The sequence below is a fragment of the Manihot esculenta genome, chromosome 2 (assembly GCF_001659605.2).
Source record: "Manihot esculenta cultivar AM560-2 chromosome 2, M.esculenta_v8, whole genome shotgun sequence".
NCBI lineage: Eukaryota > Viridiplantae > Streptophyta > Magnoliopsida > Malpighiales > Euphorbiaceae > Manihot > Manihot esculenta.
The window spans coordinates 1,676,100-1,693,150 of NC_035162.2; the positions used below are offsets into that span (position 1 = coordinate 1,676,100).

Here is a 17,051-nt window from a genome sequence, read left to right on the forward strand (position 1 = left end):
ATTTATTGATTTAAAAAATTAATTTAAAATATTATAACTAATAAATTTTAAAAGATAATATAGTTTAAATAGGAATTAAAGTAAAAAAAAAAAAAAAAAAAAAAAGCTATGAGCTAGTGAGAAATAGCTTCAAAAAATGAAGTTGATAAATCTTATATTAATTGATTATTAACTATTATCAACTATCAGTCTTATTCAAAAACTAAACCAAACAACTCTAAAATAAGAATTAGCAGCTAAAAGTTAATTTTAAATATGAATTCATCACACCACACCCTCTCCAAAAATGAAGATGTTGAGTTTATATAGTATTTATAAATACTATTGCCATTTTAAACCAACAATTTAGTGAATTTTCGATAATTTTTTCATATAATTTTTATATAAATTTAAAATATAAATAAGTGAGACTCATTGTAATGACCCCAAAATGGACCGTCACCTGCGCTAGGATTCAGATCGGCTTAAAGCCGTCAGAACCCATAGCAAGTCTGCTATACTCTCTGTGTATCTGTAAAATCTCATACATGTACCGGATATAGCTATTTTTTCTATAAAAATTACTGTAAAAATATTAAATGTACATATGATAGCAAAACAATACACGCCTATGTGGCAATAATGACTTTGTAACTATTTCTTAGCAAAGTAGAGGGATTAATCAAGTTGGTCAATTGTCAAGTTTTGGTGGGCTCGATCTGCTATTAGGGCAATTTGTCAACCATAATTTTGAGATTAGTGGTATTTGATTTTATCTTAATGACACTTAGCACACGGCTGTCTTCCTTGATACATGGTTAAGATAGGGCCCATTTGGCTGCAAGAATTTGTAAGTAGCCGTATACATAACTTGATTATCAATCATGCAATCCAATCAACCAATTTGAATTAATCGTACAAAAAGGTGATGAAACCTCACTATGAAAAGTACAATATAAATATTTCATGTGGATTTCACTGTGCTCTATGTGTTTAAGTGTCATCTGTCAATAGTAATAAAATAAAATAAAATAAAAGTTTTACCACTGGCTCGCCCTAAATTACAGTATTCAATTTGGAGTCAAGCTTAATTAAACCAAGATAATGGGTGATTTTAACAGGGAAATTAAAGGCAAATAATACTTTGCTCACAAATGGACCCATAATGACTTGGACTCCTAAAATAGTTCGGTTGGAAGGGAACCTGTAGGCCAAGGGCAATCCTTTCAAACAAATTGTCGAATCTGCAATGCCACCTACATCACTCTTTAGTTCGGACAAAAATAATTAGACCTCTTTCCTTTTAAAACTTAGCCAATATACCAAAATAAAATAGAGATCAAAAGGGGCTTACGTGTGGTTCAAATCAAAATCTTAAAAAACTTAGGACCCGGGAAAAGATGGCAGTGATGGAGCAAGGGGGTAGCCTCACAAACATGTCTGAGGTAAGGTCTAGTCAGCCTCTTATGTGTATTGAAGCCTTTACGCTGTACGTAGTGGATGTGCATGGCCCTCCAAAGATTATTATGTGGTCGGAAACCTCAGCACAGAAGTGGCCACACTCCGCCTAGAAAGTCACCTTATTCTGTACTTCACTTGCATATTTGATTTTGATCAGCTAGCTAGGTATAGGTAGTCTTCAAACTTTAATTTTTAGTTTATGATGATTGATGCTTCTATATATAGAAACCCAGAAAACTTAAGAAGAATTCAAGTACAAAATCTCAAAACAAGATTGTGTTTTTCTAATTACATTTGGAGGATAGATGCGAATCACATCAAAGAAGATAATGGAGTTGGTAGAAAAATGAAGCATAAAGGGCAAGTTCCAAATGCATAATTTGGGAAAAAGATGAAAACAAAAAGTAGAGGAGGGCAAAAGAAGCTTTTGAGCCATTGAATGAAGATGAGAACAGTGCTTATGATTACATAAAAATATCCACCTTCATTTCAGTTTGTGTGTACTGCTCAGCAGGAGACCGATACCAACCAGCCAACCCCATTTTGGCCATTGCTTTATAAACTTCTCTTGAAAAATCAAGACAGAAACATGTTAATCTAACAAAGCATTATTATTATATATTCTCTTGAATCCCTCCATCCAAACATTCATATGTTATTATTTAGACAATATAATCATTGTACAATTTTATTATATTCATAAATAATACTGAAAATTTGTTAATTGTATTGTTTAGATAATATGAAATAATTGTTTTATAAAAAAAATCATCAATATATATATTAAAAAAATTTTAAGATGAGAACTTTGTTTATGGTCTTGCACCAAGATTGTAAAATATATTATTACTAGAATTTTGATTTAAAAATTTAAAATGGTAGGCAAAAGAGAGGAATTGGGCTACAAAACTACGCTTTGAAAAGAGGCCTGGACTGTCGAGTGCTAAGTGTACTAGAAAGTGTAGCCCATAATAGCTGAACTGAGCCAGTTGAGTCGCTTGGACCCTGAGCCCATCACCATCCTTTTACTTGGGGCCAGGGATACCTCCGATTCCAAGCCTAAAAATGTCTTGACAATGAAGTACACCTTCCTATACATGCCATTGCCAGTTGCCACCACGTAAATGTTAAGAGTTCCAATGCTGACATAGGACGGCAGAGACATATGGGCATATGCCCTAAATTGAGTGAATAGATGACCGTTTACTAATTAGAAAGTTTGCTCTTTGCTTGCCCACTTGGCTAGCTTGTGCTAATGAATAACGTTTAGCACGATTACTGCTTCCCATTTTCTTATATTATAAATAAAATCAAAACTGAGCTGCACACAATTTCAAAGACACAAATATTACAATACTTAATTGCAAATGCAAGGTTGAGGTTTAGCAGCACTGAAGCAGCCAAAACCGATGTCCCAGTAGATTATCCACCACCTTGGACCCCACGAGTGTCTACATACACAAGTAGCTTTATCCTTTTTTATATACTTTTCCAAGACGATCAATATAGCAAGAAGAGACGTCCACGAGTTTTTTTCAGCTTAATTCTATTCGATTCTAATATAATAAACTTTTAATTTTATATACGTAATAGAATTAATTAAAACATAAATTGATTTTTAATAAATATATAAATTAAACAAGTTTATATAATATCTAGGAAATGATGATTGAACTTCTAAGATCCTTGGAAGTAGATACCTTCAACCCAAGAGTACTCTTCATATGGCAGTTTCAGTATCTGCAACTTCAATCTCTCTAAGGCACAACTTTTGCCGAGGTTTTCTCTTAACCCCAAAGCCCAATAACTCCTTAACCATTCCAAGTATCTTCCTTAGAAAGGGTTTTGCTTTGAGGGAAAAACAGAGCTTCAAAGCATGCATGGTCATGGAGGAGAAACCAAACCACGTTCTTGACGAGGATGAAAAAGACATGATCGTAGAAAGCTTTGAAGATGTGAAGAAACATCCATCGGTTTCAAGTGTAGAGGTGAAACGAGCAAGAAAGATGTTGGAGAGGTATACTTACCTTGCAGCCGCGATCTTGTCAAGTGCTGGCATCACTTCAATGGCTGCCATGGCTGTTTATTACAGATTCTCATGGCAAATACAGGTACTTAATTAGGTGATTTGTTTAGCTTTTTTTATTATTAACAATTCCTAATAAATTTATTTCCTCATTTATAGGGTGGAGAGTTTCCTGCATTGGAAATGCTTGGTACTTTCGTTCTCTCCGTAGGGGCTGCCGTAAGTAAAAGTTTTTCGCTACTACTATAATTTAACAGCTTAATTAAAATAATGAATATATAGAATATAATAATCCCTAAAGGGTGGGTTTAAATTTCAGGTAGGGATGGAGTTTTGGGCAAAGTGGGCTCACAAAGCTTTATGGCATGCTTCGTTATGGCAAATACACGAGGTTTGTTTGTTATTCAATTCAACTCATATGGTATTTAATTTACAAGTAATAAAATGTTACTGGGAAACGCAGTCTCACCACAGAGCAAGGGAGGGTTCGTTAGAGCTGAACGACGTATTTGCAGTGACAAATGCAGCTCCAGCAATTGGTCTGTTATGGTATGGGTTTTGGAACAAAGGTTTAAGTGGGGGTCTGTGTTTCGGCGCTGGGCTTGGAATAACAGTGTTTGGGATGGCTTACATGTTTGTTCATGACGGTCTAATCCACCGTCGTTTCCCAGTCGGACCTATTGCCTATTTCCCCTACCTCCAAAGAGTTGCTGCCGCTCATCAGGTTTTTTTCTATCCTCGTTTACTTTTCCAACACAATCACGAATATCCTATTAATTAATTGTGCTTTTTTTTTTAACAGCTTCATCACTCAGATAAATTCAAAGGAGTTCCTTACGGATTGTTTTTGGGACCCAAGGTATTATTATTTCTTTATAACATTACAGGGAATAAAAGCTAATTAAGCTATGTTATGTATTGGTGCAGGAACTAGAAGGCACAGAAGGAGGCATGGAAGCATTGGATAGGGAGCTTCAAAGAAGGATCAAGCTATGTAAATAGCGCATTAACTTTTTTTTTTTAAAAAAAAAAATACAAGTATTTGTTGAATTGGAGATTGAAATTTGAATATTAGTTTAAAGGATTGGAGAAAGAAATTGGTAACATAAACGTGCAAGCAAGTGTTTGCTAATGCTTAAAATAAGCATTCACCAGTCTTTCCCTTCTAAGACTTTGAGAGTTCGACACAAACCGACAATTAACTATGAGACTATGCGCTTGGCGTGGATTTGGAAGGCAATAAAAACAGGGACCTCTCTGCCTTAGCTTTCAAGCTCAGCCACATGGCGTTGCCCTGCCTACCAAATATCTGTCGTCTTAAAATTTTATTAATGTTATGATTCAAATTATTGTTGCATTTTGCTCTTTTTAAGAAATATTAATGATGAAAACTTTTTGTTAAATATATTAAAATATTTTTTTTATTTAAACTCAAATTAATTAAAATCAATTATATAACAAGAGACCTCAATGCCATTTAAAAAAAAAATCATTACCTGCGCGAAGGAAAAAGAAATGGTTGCACTCGCTGAGGCCTCATGATATGGGCCTCTGAATCCAATAGTACAATGGGCCGAGTACAACTTTAATCCCGACGAATGAAACCTGAGGTGAGCACGTGTTCCTTTCCTTTCCAATCTGACGCTCTAAAACCGTGAAAAGTGTGGGAGCCACTCAAACTTCGTTCAAAGACCTGAATTTTCCCGAACCATCTCTTTTTCTCTCTCTCTCCCCATCTCGGTCTCTCCTCATCATCGGGAAGTATTTCTGTTCGCTGCTGGAGAGAACGAGCACAATCACTGCAGGTAAGGACACAAGTAGTCTGTATCGAGTTTCCTCTTATTTTTATTTTATTTTACTAATGGAATATTTAGGCAATTGTGATTTTTGTGGGGTTTTTCTTTGCAAAGGTTCTAGCTTTGAGTTCCAGTTCAATCTTGAATCAATTGCGCACTGTGATATTAGTCTCAAAATATCAGTAATTAACTATGATATTAGCACTATTTCCTTTCATCCTCTCTCATTTAAGCAAGGAATATAGGGGATTATCTCTAGCATTATTTCCTTAACATGTCTGTATGCTTATTCTCTGCTCTGCAGTGTTGTTTTTGCTCAAATATTAACCATAGTTTTTGAAAGAGGAACACGATAACCGGAGGTTACATGCGTGGGATAGCTGCACTATCACTACCTGCTAAATACAAATTCAAACAAGTCTACCCTGTGGCAGGATCATGGGGTACTAGTATATCTTACACTCTGGTTTTGTTATTGTTCTAAGTATATAAATTTAACTTTTCAATTTCTTTTTGTATTCCTGACAATGATATGCTCTTATAACCAGGTACTGTTGCTACTTCCACTCCGAAGAAACAAGAAATCAATGATTCTGGAGGAGGGAGGCGAGTTTTAAATGAAAAGACGGATCCTATTGTTGCCTTCAGCAGACCACCGCCACTGCCACCGGTTCTTGGACCGCTGATGGCTCTCTCATTGTTCGAAATGTGGTCAAGCCATGACAGTGGTGATGACTGATTGATAATGCAAAACCATATGCATAACACTTTCATGTACATACGGATCTTTGTAGTGTTTCATACTGAAGTATTTCTTTGATGTAGCCTGTCATAAGTGGAGTAACAATAGGTGCCAAGAGTCTAGACTAAATCTTCGTCCAGATATGTAATCTGACATGAAGACTCTTTAGGAAGCATGCAGAAAGGAATAGTATTGTCATCGTACTATGGCTTTTGTACTAAATGCTGTTTGGTTAAGTGTTTGTGAATGTTAGCGTACATTCTTCAAACTTTGGGAAATCATCGAATATTGCAGTCACATTTTCTTTAACAATGTCTGAATCCTCGATGAAGGAACCCAAATGAATCCTCGCCAGTACCGTGCTTCCTGGTTTGATGGGTGATTAGATTACGACCAGAGCCTTCCTGCAGCAAAAAAGCTGCTGTTTCCTAATGGATTTTGCAGGTCAAAAAACTTTGTACCAGTTTTGATACATACTTTATGACTGGTCTATCCCCTTCTTGTGAGCATTTGTAAAAGTTCCCTTGGAGGAAGATACTCGTCTCTTTTTCCATTCTGACACAGTAGAAAGGTTCATCATTTTCCGGAGGTTCTCATTATTCATTATTGAAAGGAAATGCAAATTCCTGCGAAAGAAATGTGGATGGATATACCCATTTGCCAATTACTTCTGTAAATTCATCATATTCATAAACTTATTCAATGCTGAACTTTACATTCTGGTCCATGCCTGTAGTTAGCCGTTGATAGAATGCATAATATCATGTAGCAATACATTCTTTTTGTTATGCTCTCTTCAGGAAAAGATGGTCGCCGTCGGATTTGGTTACGGGAACAAAAGTTTCTCAAATAGGAAAAGCTAATTTTATGTATCCGTCTAAACTACAAATCCTCTGCATCAAATTTATTTATACTTCGTAGACTACAAATTCGCCATCTCAATTTTCTTCTCGGTGTTTTAGTAGTTGGAGTAAATGAAGGAATTCAACAGTTGACTTGGCGCATAATTTGTGGCTGCTTTGGTTTTAGCAGTAGATTTCGAGCCGACAGTTGTTTTCAGAATTCTTCTACTATCGTATATCGATACCTTGAAAATAAAGAAGGTTGCAAGTATAAAGATTAAATATTAACAATTAATTATGCTGAAATTTATACAGAACTCACCATAATCAATGCATATTAAGGAGCTCCATTTACATTCAAAACTTCTTTTTTCCATTTAAGATATTCCATTCAAAAGAAAGAAATATCATGCAATTGAACTTTTCTTCATTTGAACATTTAAAGGGTCATAACAATATTTTGATCTGGAGCCAAGGCAACAATAATAAGTAAATTTAGCACTAAAGACACAGGTATTATTCTAATGGGATGTGTTCAGCAGCAGGAATAGACTGCACAGCAAAGGAATGGAAGTTAGGAGGCATGACAGCTAGTTGATTTTGCCTATAGGACGATGTTTCCGGGCGGTAGAACATCAGGCATTAGGAATCATTACCCATTTACTGAATCCAATTCAGAATAGTGTGTACCATTGACTATTGAGGCTTTTATAATAATTGTGATTTCCCACCTGCATATTATACTTCTAAGAGAGCAAGCTGTGTCATCCTCATGCACTAAAATATTTTAAAACCCAACCCAAGATCCGAAAGAGAGCTCCTGGATACCTCTTGAAGGCGCACGTGTGCATGGTCACATAGGCTCAAAATTGTCATTATGCTTATTAAACAATGGATCATTTATCAGTCAATCAGTTGCCAAATCATACCATGAATTAAACTTGTCTCAAGTTGAGCTAAAAAGAATCTTGGACAGCCGGACAAATCCGCTGGCATGCTCCCCAACTCCTCACTTCTGAAAAAGGCTTTATTCAGACCACCGGATTAATCATCCCCAGCCCCCTGTATGCAATTAGTTGTTCCTTCACTATATAAACTTCCAATCACATATCCACAATTATCAAACCAGAAGGTACCAGAAAGAAAAAGTTGATTGACATCATGAACAACAAAGTCAGTGACACTCCTGCAGCCCCATTCCGCAAGAACGTGAGGGGCACAAGGCCACTTCCAAGGCGAGGGCAGATAAAATCAAAGATAGCAGCAAATGCTTTTCACTCCATTGTTTCCGTTCTATCCAGAGCCTCTGCACATCGCCATCATTCCCATAGGAAACCCTACTTGAGGGAAAGATAATAATGTTAAGGCATTATTAGACATTGTATCATCATTAAATTTTCTTAATGTATTTAGTGTTTTGTTTCTCATCTTTTTTTTTCCCTTTTTCATTTTTAATACAAAATTTCCCTTGATAAAGATCATAATATGCATTATCTACAATTAAAAGCAAATGTGGTTGACATTTTCCTGCAGTTAACTCCCACGTGCATCCACAGCAAGTGTAACACAGTTTCATTCATTTAATTACAAATGCATTCTGCATAGATTACAGATGGTTTCAACCAGAAGGTTTATGGAGGAATCTCTAACTTTTTCATTGAATCTAGTCATTAAATTCTCGTTTGAAATACAGGCAATAAACAACTTGATAAGACAAACTGATAGACATCTGTTGTAAAAAGCAAAATGACGGACATCTGTTGGATTTTATAGAAATTAAGAAAAGTTCTGAGCTTCACAAAGCATAGATTCATTGGAAAAGACTATCTTGTTCCAACTCTGGCAAAGTTAACATTTGCTCATACAGCCTCATCAACTCCATGTAAACTTCTTTTTTTTGAGGATGTGAGATGTCATCGACCAAAAAGTTATGGATTGTTCCTCCCACTTGAATCCAACTAGAACCAGGTTCTTTGTGTAATACTTTTTCCTTCATCTCTTTTCTCAATTTTCCAACAGCATCCCACATGCCCACAGAAGCATACAGGTTTGAAAGAAGAATATAAGTAGATCCATTTTCAGGTTGCAGCTCGAGAAGTTTACTAGCTGCAACTCTGCCCAGCTCAACATGTCTGTGCATGTTGCAGGCTGATAGAAGAATTTGCCATAAATGAACATCAGGTTGAATAGGCATATGATCTATGATCTCCTTTGCATCTTCCAAAAGTCCTACTCGACCAAGCAGATCAACCATGCATGCATAATGTTCTAAAGATGGGACAATTCTGTGAAGTTCAAACATAGATTTGAAGTAATAACGAGCTTCCTTCACTAGCCCTGCATGGCAGCATGAAGTAAGAACACCGAGATAAGTTATTTCATCAGGCTCAACTCCAAATTCAGACATCTCGTAAAAAATCTTGAAAGCTTTTCGACAACAACCGTGTTGAGCATAACCCATTACCATGGCATTCCAGCCAGCTAAATTGTCTGTAGACATACTCTTGAATATTTTCTCTGCATCTCCTATGTTTCCACACTTACAGTAGAGGTCAATAAGAGCACTTTCAACAAAGCTATCCTGATCAAATCCATATTTTAGTGATAGGGAATGAATTGTTCTCCCCTGTTCTATATCTGTCATAGCACCACAAGCTTTAAAGACAATACCAAAAGTTTTGCCATCTACTTCAAGGCATGATCTCCATAAGGTCAAGAAGAAATTCAAAGCATCAGCATAACGCCCACTGTTTACCAAAATTGTCATCATTGCTTTTATATGTACCAAGTTTACCTCATTAATCTCACTGAACACCTTTTTCGATTCATCCATATTGTTGCATCGCCCATATGTTATTATCAAGCTAGATGCCAAGGAATCGTCTACCATGAATCCACATTTAATTGCATGTGAATGGATTTGCATTGCCCGCTTTGTACATTTCAAGTTGGAAACTGCTTCAAGAATGCTAATGAGAGTGTAGATGGTGGGTTGTAGTGCAATATCACACATATGTGAGAACACCTCCAGAGCCTCGTTAACAAATCCATTCTCAGAACACGCAGATATCATAGAATTCCAAGAAACAGAATCTCGATGACTCATATTGTAAAAAATAAGCCTAGCGTCATGCAAATGCCCAGACTTGCCGAACATGGACACCAATGCATTGCCAACAGAAACCACCTGCAAATATCCTGTCTTATGACAAAGTGCTTGAATTTGCTTAGCTGCTTTCAAGAACTTCACTCTTCCAATGGCAGAAATGACATTGATCAAAGTGTATTCATTAATATCTGAACCCATAGAATGCAAAACTCTAAAATATTCCAAAGATTTCTCACCATCGCAAGCAGCTCCTATCCTCTCAGTCCAAGAAACAACATCTGGCTCAGGAATTTCATCAAACATCTTAATAGCATCGGCTTTACTTCCACACCTGGAGTACATACTCATAACAGCATTATTCAAATGCAATGAACAACCATACAAAAGTCCCATTTTGATAGCAAACCCATGAATCTGTTCCCCTTCTTTAATATCAAATACAGCACCAATTACCCCAGTTATGCTAAACTCATTCAACTCAAATCCTAAACCCCTCATTTCAACAAAAACCTCTTTTCCCTTTTCAAACTCTCCGTTCCACACATAACCACAAACCATGGCCGTGTAAACCACATTATCCACACAAAAACACTCCTTAAAACACCTCTCAGCAGACCCCACATCCCCGTTTTTCGTATAATTCTCGATCAACCCACTAACAATAAACGCCCTAGACTCAAATCCCAGCCTCAAACAAACCCCATGTGCAACCCAATTCTCTCCCAAACTGCAACACCCTTTGATCAACGAACTAAAAGTAAACTCATCAGGAACCAAACCCAGATGCCTCAAATCATTAAAAAGCTCAAAAACAGGCCCAGGCTGGCTACACCGGGCAAACCCAGAAATGAGGGTGTTATAGGTGATGATATCTGGGTTATAGGTGTCTAAAAGGAAAGTGAAAGCTCGAGAGAGGTCATTAAGTTTAGAGAAATGAGAAATGAGAGCGGTAGAAAGGTATGAGTCCAGAATGTTGCCAGATTTGATGAAGAGCGCGTAGATTTGATCAGTAAGGAGATGAGAGGAAGAAGAGAGAGTGAGTGAGGATTTGAGAGCTTGCGGATAAGAGTTTTGGAAGATGAGAGTTTTGATTCGAGAGAAATGAGTGTTGGCAAGTCTTAGTCTCTTCATACATGCATGGGATTGAATGGATTTGTCCGTCGAGGTTCTGTTCCGCCGCTGAGCTTTAAACCACCCATCCAGTAATGGATAGCGCGCGAAATCAATAGGGAAAAGAGGAGTTGCGTTTGAAAACTGAATTTTATTTCCGTTCCGTGTTTCTTATTTAATCACATGCGGGTACGGACAACCGGCCTGGCTAGGATCCGGGTCGAAACACGGGACGTGTACTGTAGTGTATCAGACCGATTAAATTCATGTCCGTCTATAATTTTTAGCCCAACTTGAAATTGGTACAGGGGAGGACCGGGCTCGGTCTCTTCCTTGACCATGAAGCGGTCGACCGTTGATTTCAGCATTGCTTAGTAACCTTCTGAAATTTTAAAAGTATATTTTAATTATTAAGTTATCTCAATCTAAAATTAAACTGAAAAACAAACAACCCTTAAAATTAAATATTAACACTTCTTCAACTAAAATTTTTTTAAAAAATAATCAAATTCTAATAATCCAATTTAAGATATTGAATTATAACTTAAAATTGAATTGTGACTAAATTAAATGAATACATCAACAATACTATTTTTAGAAAATATATGTGTATAACGAAATTGCACAACTGTCAACTTCTAATAATTCAGTCCAGCGATTACCTCTTTAAAAATAACAATACTAAATCTAGTGGATTGAAACAAAAATATAATCAATAATAATATCAATAATTACCCAATTAATCTAATAATTACAGTATACCTTGCAATTATAGTTGGAAAAATCTCAAGGATTGTCAAATTTAATTAGCTAATCATCCATTTTAGCTTCGCCTCCGCACTGAGTTCAACAATCATCTTCATGAGTCCTTGATAGTAAGGGTTGAGATTCATTAAAATTAATTAATATTTTCGACATTGATATTAACACATATTTTTCTTAATTTTATTTATTAATTAATAATTTACATATATAAAAAATAAATATATCATTTAAAAACTCATTTCATTTCTTATAAATTTTATTTTAATTTCTGAAGAAAGATCCATATTTTCTAGGTAGTTAACGACTTGGATTGAAAGATCAAAACTGCTGATTGCATGGATGGCAAAGGAAGAAATGATAGTAGACCTAACATTATAAGGATTTGTTTTATTCAAAGATAGGATATTTCATTATAAACCTTGATAACCGGCTTTCCTAATCCAGGAATAAGGACGGATCCAAAAGAAGGCCAAATCCGTTATACGCTCGAAAGACGGCCCGATTTTATAAGCCCGGAACCAGCAACCCAGGGCAATTCGGATCAGATACGAGCACAGACCCAATAGAGAAGCAGGCCCAGTCACTCACCAACCCTGTTCGCATGCGTGACAGGGAGAATTAAATGGCCGCCTAGCGTGGAGAAGGGGTCTGACATGTCCGTACATACGGGTCTGAGTGACATGGACAGGTAGCAATATAGACTGGGAGGTCTTCTCTTTGAAGGGGGCTCTCTCTTCTTCAGGCTCTTTTCTTCTTCCTCCTCCTTTCTGGACTCCATTTTTTTTATTTTCTCTCTATAATTTTTGCCTAAATATATTACTCTAATTCATAAAATCTGACTTAACGTCGGAGGGTCTCCACCGAGGCATCCCGGTAGACCCTTGACCGTTTTTTTTTATTTTGTAGGTCCTTTTATCAAATAGAACATTGATAGACCTATTTGATGGACCAAGAAAAAAGTCAGATCTATCGTGGAGTAGAAAGAGAAAAAGATTTACCAAACCTTATATTAAAACCCAATACAAAAGGAAGGAGGATAAAAACAAAAATAATACACCACACTAAAGTCTAAACTAACAAAAGCCTAAGCCTATAAATAAAAACTCATAGAAACCTAACCCTAGGATAAGGATCTGGTACTTCACGCCGCATCAATAGCTATTGATGGAAACCCAAACACCTATTCAGCAGCCAAATACTAAGCACCGATTACCTTTATTCCCGAGGCTCAACCTCAAGGAAGCACATGCAAGTTCAAAAAACCTTGATCAAGACACAAAATCTAGGAGTCACTACAGAAGGGGAACCTCACAAACAAACACAACGACGAATATAAAACTGTACATGAAGATACATCTCACAACTCTTATTATTTCAATTTGATAACATATAAAATATTAGTACCAGTTAGATTTATATATTAACTAGGTTAATAACTAAAGAGATCCAAAATCTATTGGTTCGAGTAGGTTGATATCGCACCCGATGGAGATATTTATTTAATCTTCAATTCAACCCACTATCAGTTTAAAATTTGTGTATCATCCATTCCAATATGCGAAAAGTACATGTTATGAGAGGTATGGTCCCAACTAACTAAACATTAATGAGTTAATCGCTCGCCATTAATAAGCCGCCTAATAAATCTGACAAAAAAAAGAATGTCCTTTCATATGAGACAGGTGACAAATGCTCTCTCTCCAAATATATCACCCATTTTCATTTACTTTAATTCACTACTCTCATTTACTATTTTTGGAACCAAATCTGATTCATTAATTCCCTTTGAATCGAGCTACCAAAGTCAAGTGACACAATTCTATAATCCATCGGATCTCACTATAATCACAACTAAGGCAGAGAAAATAAAAAGGAGTAACTTTCTTCTAAAAACAAGGATTTCAGCCAATGAAAGAGGAAAACTTAACTGCCATTAATAAGGATGGTGACCAAAACTTTCCTCACTTATTAGTGATTGAAAATCATCAATAATGATAAAAATATTTATTATCAACTCCAATAAATAGCTACATGCACTCTCACCAATCATTATTTTTCAGATAAAAAAATATAGAAACTTAGAATATTAAAATTAAGCAATTTATTCCTAAAATAAAAATAAAAGAAAAAATAAACAGCAGAAACCCAACTTAATAAAAATAAAAAGAAATATTTACACTTCCACTTAGCTGAGCGTGAGGAAAAAGACTTTTGAACATTTTAGATCTATTGATTGGTAAAGGGTGGTGATGACCAGCAATAAAGGAAGATAAGGCTTAGAGTGATTGTATGTGGATTAATTCGCAGTTAATGTAGACATTAAGAATTTGTATCTCTCACTAAATTGTAAAAATGAACTTTGATGAGCGTCAAAGTTCACGCGTCCAGTTAGAAGGTCAGACCCGCGAAAACTATTTCAGCCCAAAATTTATGAAGTTTTCCTGTTGGACCGGTTCGACTATTTCGGTCTGAACATAGTTTCAGAGAGCAGATCGGGTTACTCATAAATCCAGATATGCTAACTACAAGCTCAGCCCAATGACGTGACATGAGAAAGGACAGTTGGCTCAGTCACCTGACAGTCCTATCTGCATGCACGTCAGAGAAAATTAAATGGCCGTCTGACATTAAAAGAACGTCTGACGCGATTCGTATGTACGGACCTGTTCAACAGATATAGATAGTACTGTAGCAGGAAGGCCGTTAGACATTATTAGCAGATAAAATAAAAAATAATAAAATGAAAAAAATATCTTTCTATCCACCTAAATTATATAACCACTGTCTCTAGATCTCATAACATTAAATTCTAACTAATAAAAATTTTATTTCAAATAGATGGATGGATTTTTTATTTTAATGAAAATAAATTAAAGGATTAACATTTTAAGTTTTAATATTAATGGAAATTTTTATTAGCTATGAATTTTCTTTTTAAATTTTTAATGAATAAAATTAAATTATAAAAAGAAAACAATTAAAATAAACATGTGAATAGCCGACACAAGTAATTTAAAACCTCACAAGTATAACCGACACAGTTCAACTCCGGTCGTATACAGCTCATATGGTTTGATTTTTTTGTTTTTTAAAAAAGTCAATTTTATTTGTTAGGAAAAAAAAAAATAAAAAGAAGTCAGTCAACCGCCTCACTTCATAAACTGAGACGATATCCACGCGGCAGTTTCTTATACGTTTTATTATCCAGTCCTTCACTCACTTTTCAAATCAAATCACCAAATCAAATCATAATAATTATGAGTAGGTGTATTGTAATTTGTGGAGTGGTGATGAATTAGACAATATTGTTGAATCTGCTATTAAACAAAATAATTTTCCCATTAATTTTTTATTATAATACCAAAAAATAAAATATAAAACAAAATTTCATTGGACGCTAAAGTCCAAGTCTATTGACTAATGGGTTTAGAGAGTAGACGTCTTTACACCTGTCACTTGCCTTACTCGTACAGACTAAATATCAATTTTGATCACTCCAAAATTGTTTAAATCAAATTTATTGATTCACATATTTAAATTATTTTCCACCACATCTAAATTTTGTATTCACGAGATAGGTTGATTTATTATGATAAATCACATGACAATTAAATTATATATATATATTTATTAAATTTATCGTAATGTATAAAAAATAATTTCATGTTAAAAGATCTTCTAAAGGATATGATTGATGCGCTTAGTTATATGTTTGTGGACGGAACAAGTGCACAGCCTGTAGGAGCGAACCCAAAAGCCTTTTGAAAAATAAATAAATAAACTCAACAGCCCTGATTTACTTTTTTAAAATATAAAATTTTATTTCAATTACTAAAAAAAACTTCATATTTAAGAATTATCATTTTATTAGTTTGATTATTAATACAAAGTAAATTAAATATTAAAATTAAATTAACTTTATGTTATAAGAGTTAATTTTACAATGATTCACAAGTTTAAATTAATGGTAAATGCATCTGAATAAATATGAAAAATCTCATATTCTATTATTCTGATTCTTAATTTTTATTTTTTTAAATTAATTTTACAAAAGAGAGTCTGTAGTCCTAAGTTTTCATTCGATAGGATATGGAGATCGTTAAAACTAATTCATACTCTCCATCATCATATTTTCTAGTTTTTTTATATCTTATAAAATTTTAAATATGTTTATCTTAAATATTTTAATTTAATATATATAAAAATTTAATATATATAAAAAATATATAATTTAAATCCATTAATGTTAAATAAATCAAATGTTCATTGATAAAAAGTCAACTAAAATTTTTTTGTCAAATAGACAATAACTTACTCTAAAGGAACATATGACAAGCTTGCTTGTGCTTTGTATGAACAAGTATATGAATACCTTGCCTTCATTAAAAATGGAGATTTCATTGTGTATTCTCCAATCTATTTCACTTTCCAATAACTCTTCAACTTTAAAAATTTTCAAATATTTAAAATTCAAAACTATTACTCCAATCTCTACTATCTCATTTACTAAGCCTGCCTTCAAACTTTTATTACCAAATTCTTTAATCAACCAAGTGTCCCATATCGTTTTCTAGTGGAGGTTTGAGTTATTAATAACTAAAAATCATTCTTTTTGTTTATATTTATATTCTTGATATGACATATATTAGATTGATAACATAGTCAGAATGAAACTAAATTGTAACTTGATAGAACGTACAAAGAAAATAACGTGGGGTGATGGTAATATCCACAACAGTCACTCAAGTCAATAGAGTTGCCGCATATCGAAATTTTATACCGATGAGACTGGAAAAAGCTCCATTAGCCCAGACCTTTCATTATTTTATAGTTGCCTCAGATGACTCAAAATGTTTCAACAATAGAGTTATTTATGCGATAAAGTCGATTAGCACTTGAACTTTCATTGCCCTTTTGGAACATATCTAATATCATAGGCTGACAAAATTAACGCTTCGCAATAACTTTGGCCTATGCAAAATTTTTCACAGAGAGTAATGGGTTATGACTTCTATACTGCGTGACTTGAAGTATAGCTATAACTTTATTGCCGATATGAGTACTACAAATGTCAATTTTTCAATACGAGGCTAATTCAACTTTGCCCTTTTTAAAATTTAGCTGGCGCAATATATTGAGTTTTGGCACATAGTTACCGTTATTAGGCACAGACGAGCACATCTCTATTTTGCCTGTGATTGCAGAATTACCAACCTGTTAA

The 17,051-nt window shown here is 34.7% G+C and overlaps 3 protein-coding genes across 3 annotated transcripts; 2 read left to right on the plus strand and 1 right to left on the minus strand.

Annotated features, from left to right (window-relative positions):
* Window positions 1-3,114: 3,114 nt before the first annotated feature.
* Window positions 3,115-4,484, plus strand: LOC110608652 (beta-carotene 3-hydroxylase 2, chloroplastic). Its single transcript, XM_021747927.2, has 6 exons — window positions 3,115-3,551; window positions 3,626-3,685; window positions 3,786-3,857; window positions 3,930-4,190; window positions 4,269-4,325; window positions 4,394-4,484. The coding sequence occupies exons 1-6, from the start codon at window positions 3,165-3,167 to the stop codon at window positions 4,466-4,468; spliced, it is 912 nt and encodes a 303-aa protein (XP_021603619.2). The 5' UTR covers window positions 3,115-3,164; the 3' UTR covers window positions 4,469-4,484.
* A 628-nt stretch (window positions 4,485-5,112) lies between these two features.
* On the plus strand, window positions 5,113-6,313 carry LOC110608657. Its single transcript, XM_021747934.2, has 3 exons — window positions 5,113-5,271; window positions 5,567-5,705; window positions 5,811-6,313. Exons 2-3 carry the CDS (start codon window positions 5,630-5,632, stop codon window positions 5,999-6,001), a joined length of 267 nt encoding a protein of 88 aa, XP_021603626.1. The 5' UTR covers window positions 5,113-5,271; window positions 5,567-5,629; the 3' UTR covers window positions 6,002-6,313.
* Window positions 6,314-7,994: 1,681 nt separating this feature from the next.
* Window positions 7,995-11,213, minus strand: LOC110608648 (pentatricopeptide repeat-containing protein At2g13600). The gene has a single exon (XM_021747924.2). It carries the CDS (start codon window positions 11,084-11,086, stop codon window positions 8,657-8,659), a length of 2,430 nt encoding a protein of 809 aa, XP_021603616.2. The 5' UTR covers window positions 11,087-11,213; the 3' UTR covers window positions 7,995-8,656.
* Window positions 11,214-17,051: the final 5,838 nt, after the last annotated feature.